The sequence below is a fragment of the Vollenhovia emeryi genome, unplaced genomic scaffold, assembly GCF_000949405.1.
Source record: "Vollenhovia emeryi isolate VEMERY1.0 unplaced genomic scaffold, V.emery_V1.0 DF942322.1, whole genome shotgun sequence".
In the NCBI taxonomy this organism is placed as follows: domain Eukaryota; kingdom Metazoa; phylum Arthropoda; class Insecta; order Hymenoptera; family Formicidae; genus Vollenhovia; species Vollenhovia emeryi.
In genome coordinates, this window is record NW_011964044.1 from 1 (window position 1) to 3,924 (window position 3,924).

The 3,924-nt window shown below is 44.6% G+C and overlaps 1 protein-coding gene across 1 annotated transcript; it reads left to right on the plus strand.

Moving 5' to 3' along the window:
• Positions 1-363: 363 nt before the first annotated feature.
• Positions 364-2,635, plus strand: LOC105569240 (BRCA1-A complex subunit BRE-like). The gene is made up of 4 exons (XM_012025536.1): positions 364-1,066; positions 1,153-1,454; positions 1,721-2,101; positions 2,176-2,635. The coding sequence occupies exons 1-4, from the start codon at positions 979-981 to the stop codon at positions 2,551-2,553; spliced, it is 1,149 nt and encodes a 382-aa protein (XP_011880926.1). The 5' UTR covers positions 364-978; the 3' UTR covers positions 2,554-2,635.
• The last annotated feature ends 1,289 nt before the right edge of the window (positions 2,636-3,924 follow it).

Genomic DNA, 3,924 nt, shown 5'->3' on the forward strand with positions numbered 1-3,924 from the left:
GATTTAAGCCTTAAGCCTTAAGAAATTGACTAATCACAGTCGCGCATTCTTTTCATACTTGACCGTGATTGGTCAATTTCTTAAGGCTTAGGGCTTAAATCATCTATTGTAGACTGGGACTTAGGCTGATGGCAGACAACTATCCGTAAGCGCTTAAGACTGACGTAGCCGTAAACTTAAGGTAAGGCAGAGAAAAACTTAAGCCGTAAGGAATACGTGTTCTACGGCTTATGTTTTTCTCTGCCTTACCTTAAGTTTACGGCTACGTCAGTCTTAAGCGCTTACGGATAGTTGTCTGCTATCAGCCTTACTCTGGTTGGTCAAATTTCAATCTAATCCCAATCTCAATCCGTAGTCTGATACAGGCTGTATACAGATTTTATGGTGTGAATCCAGCCTATGGTCTCTATTGCTCTCTCTTCTTACATACCATCTTCAAAATCTCTCACGAGGTGTGCGGTCTATATGTATGTGTGCCTATGGTTTCTCTTCCGTCTCTCTTATTTATATTTATAGTCGTAACTTAAAACGAGAAGAAAGGTATTAGGTACATACATACAACGAATTGGTAAAAGTTAACGTTTTTAACCTGAATGACATTATAATAACCAAGTACTCCAATCACTCCAAGCAGTACCGGTTAAGCATTGACTGATAACCACGTTGTTCACTGTATACGGTACGCATTTAAGATCGTTGGAGACGTTACATTTCGCGCTTGTTTAATCAGTTCACAATAGCCGGAGCATCAATGTACATACAGCCTTTAGGGAACGTCAAAATGAACTAGTTAAACGCCAGTTCTTCGAAAAGGAATGATATGTAACGAGAATTGTTTCCGACCGTATACAGAATATTGTCAAATAAAAGTTGCTTAGTTAAAGAAAATCGATTTAAAATAGTGGGAAATATTGATCTCACGCGTCTTGATTATGCGATTATAGTTGCTCTTTATGGTTTCCTAACTTTGACAATAAAATGCTGAATCAACAACATCCTCTATTGAACACCATCGACTCTTATATAGAGCCGCTTTTGAAGCGCGTCTTACAAACCAAGAGATTAGGTAAGTAACTCACTCATTGTTAATCTTCGTCTTATCTGCACTTTACAATAAAATTATCTCTTTGGTGGTGTCACATTTTCCTAAAGGCGTCTACTATGGTCCGATAAAATTGGACTCTGTGTCGTCGAGCTGCGACAGGAACAAAAATGACTGTTTCAAGCTGTCAATTCCGTACGCTGGGGAGCACCTCGTATGGAATATATTGTTTGATTCACAATGTCCAGAATTGGGTCCAGACTTCTTATTCAACGATCAGAACTTTTTAATGGACCCAGACATTGATATCATATCCACTCGGGTGCCTAGTCTTGTTAAGTGGAATGCTAATGATACGGACGCACTGCTCAATGTACTAAATGAATTATTATGGTGTTACAAGGAATACCAGGCAAGTGATAATTTATTACATAGCTTCTATTAATTACATAGATCCGTATTCTGAATTCTCTTTTGTCGATAAAAGTGGCCTGTAGCCAGTCGGAAGACTTATATTAGCCACTTTTGAAGATGCTTCTATTGATAAAAGAGAATTCAGAACACGAGTTGTAGTGTTATATCTTTTTAATAAATTTGATGTATAATGTACACAGAATTTTGATAATGTTTTATGATGTTCGATTAAACTATTACCTGGTACATTTCGTGTACTTCCAGATACAGTTGCTTGGAAAACAGGGAGATCGATTGCAGCTCGAGTACAGCACACTTGTTGGTGAAACAGAAATATGTAAAGAAGATATCGAAGTGATGATGTTACCATTAGGATCGAAGCCTATAGAAGCGAGATTTTTAATTCGCATATCTGTGGATTATTCTCGATTGCCTCCGCGTGTCAATAAGTCGCAGAACGACGAGGCGATGCTTCTCGTCACGTTTTACGGCCCGGATTGGAATCGTATTATGCCGCAACTTTATTTATCCAAGAATCTGGAGGACGTTTTCGGCGGTCCGGAATCCTTGCGTATTCCACCGTTGCCGCCCAACAAATATCTGATGGATTACGTTCCCGAAGTGATGAAATTCATGGAAGATAAGGTATACGATTTCTACACATTTTGGAAGATTGTCCGATTGACTGCAGATATTTACACGCGTACTTTCTGTTGCAGATAAACAGCGTGGCTCAATGTTTCGAGAACAGAAAGGAATTTATCTCGGTTCTAATCGTGCTACAACGCGGCAGCATACTAGAGTACGACGCTAATGAGTTTCATTGGATCATCATTATGTTGGAACACCGAGACTTCCATTTTATCATACACTTTAATCTTCCATCAACATTTCCTAGAGAGAAACCGCAAATTGCACTGCAATCGGTGTATCACATGACATCGCAGGGTACTTTATACAGAGAGGTATTGGACGATGTACCGTACAGTCCTAGATGGCCAATAATGCTAATGGTTGACAAATTGTTGACGTACATAATAGAAACTGCCGTTCAAAAGTTTCAGGCGAACTCCATCAGAAATAATCGTTTCCAATAATTTATTCTTAAAAAATATATTTTATTACAAAAGAATGTATATTTAATAGTTGCATATGAAATAAAAACTATTTAGTTGCAAACTAATTAACGCTGATGCGTTTTTAGTATGTTCTCGTCTTTCAAGTCGAAATATCTGTTGGCCCAGAATAGTTTTTAACAGAGTCAATATATAGACGGATTTGCGTACAACAAACTAATGAAACTACAAATGTTCTGTTCTTGAAAGTGTTTATGCCAAAGCTGTCTTGAAAAGAATAGATATTTGCCAAAAGAAAAAAACCAATAAGTCGACGAACAATTGCATATAATCCAAGAATCTTATTAGCGAAGTTAAGAAAACAATACAACAAACGTCGTCAACGTTTCTCGATCCGTTATGTTGAATTATTCATTCACGGCAAATTGTCAAAGCTATATTTTTATCAAGTTATTATCACGTATGACTCTGCATTCAAAGCGTCATTTAAATACTGTGTCGCACGCGTTCTCGAAGGAAATTTCTATTGGGGACACTGCGGGCGAGAACGCGCTGGCGCTGCGCACTGCTACGCGAGCGCGTTGCGCAGCGCAGCGGCCCTACGCCAACGTCGTGGGGCCAATCGTCTCGCGCTGGGCGCGCGTTACTTCCGGAAACGCGGAGCGCCGATTCGCCGGGACGCGTGGCGCGTCATTTCCCAGCGTCGGCGCGTCCGCGCGCAGGAACCGCCGGCTTTTCCCCCGCGCGCCACTGGCAGCACTGCGTGCGTGCGCAGCGCGGAGAGCGTGCGCAGAGCGAAACATTCTTAAAAGTATCCGGCCGCCGTCACCTGTCTCGCGACTCGAGGTAAGTGCTCTGCCGTCGCGGCGTTTTATTAAGGGAAAGTTTGCGGAATTGCGGCACGTACGCGGCCGCGGTGACGCGTCGCGTGAAATTGTCGCCGAACGCGGGAGTGTCACTTGTCAACACGCGCCGCGCGACTGGCAAATATGTTCGCGGCGGCGGCGGCGGCCGCCGCCGCCGCCACCGCTACGCCGCGGCCGCCTTCGCGTTGCTCGTCTCGCCGCTGTGATTTACGCGACGTGCCGCTGCCGCCGCGGCTCCGCGACGGTACTCGCGCATCGCCTCCCCCGTGTCACGCCGATCTCGCCGCGGATCGACTGTCTTCCGTGTTTTTCTCCCGCGGTCGTTACGACGCAGCTCTCCCGCTCGTGGTGACTGTCACGTCGGCTTTCCGCCGCGGATAACGTGACGCTCGTCGCGTCGCGCCGCGGCGTCCGGCGCGCGGCCCGCGCGCGGACGCCCGGTTTCGCGGAGCTGTCCGCGGTGTATTCGCACGCCGCGCTGTATACCGTGCCGCGCGTGAGAAGCGTCGCACGTATCATCTGTCAT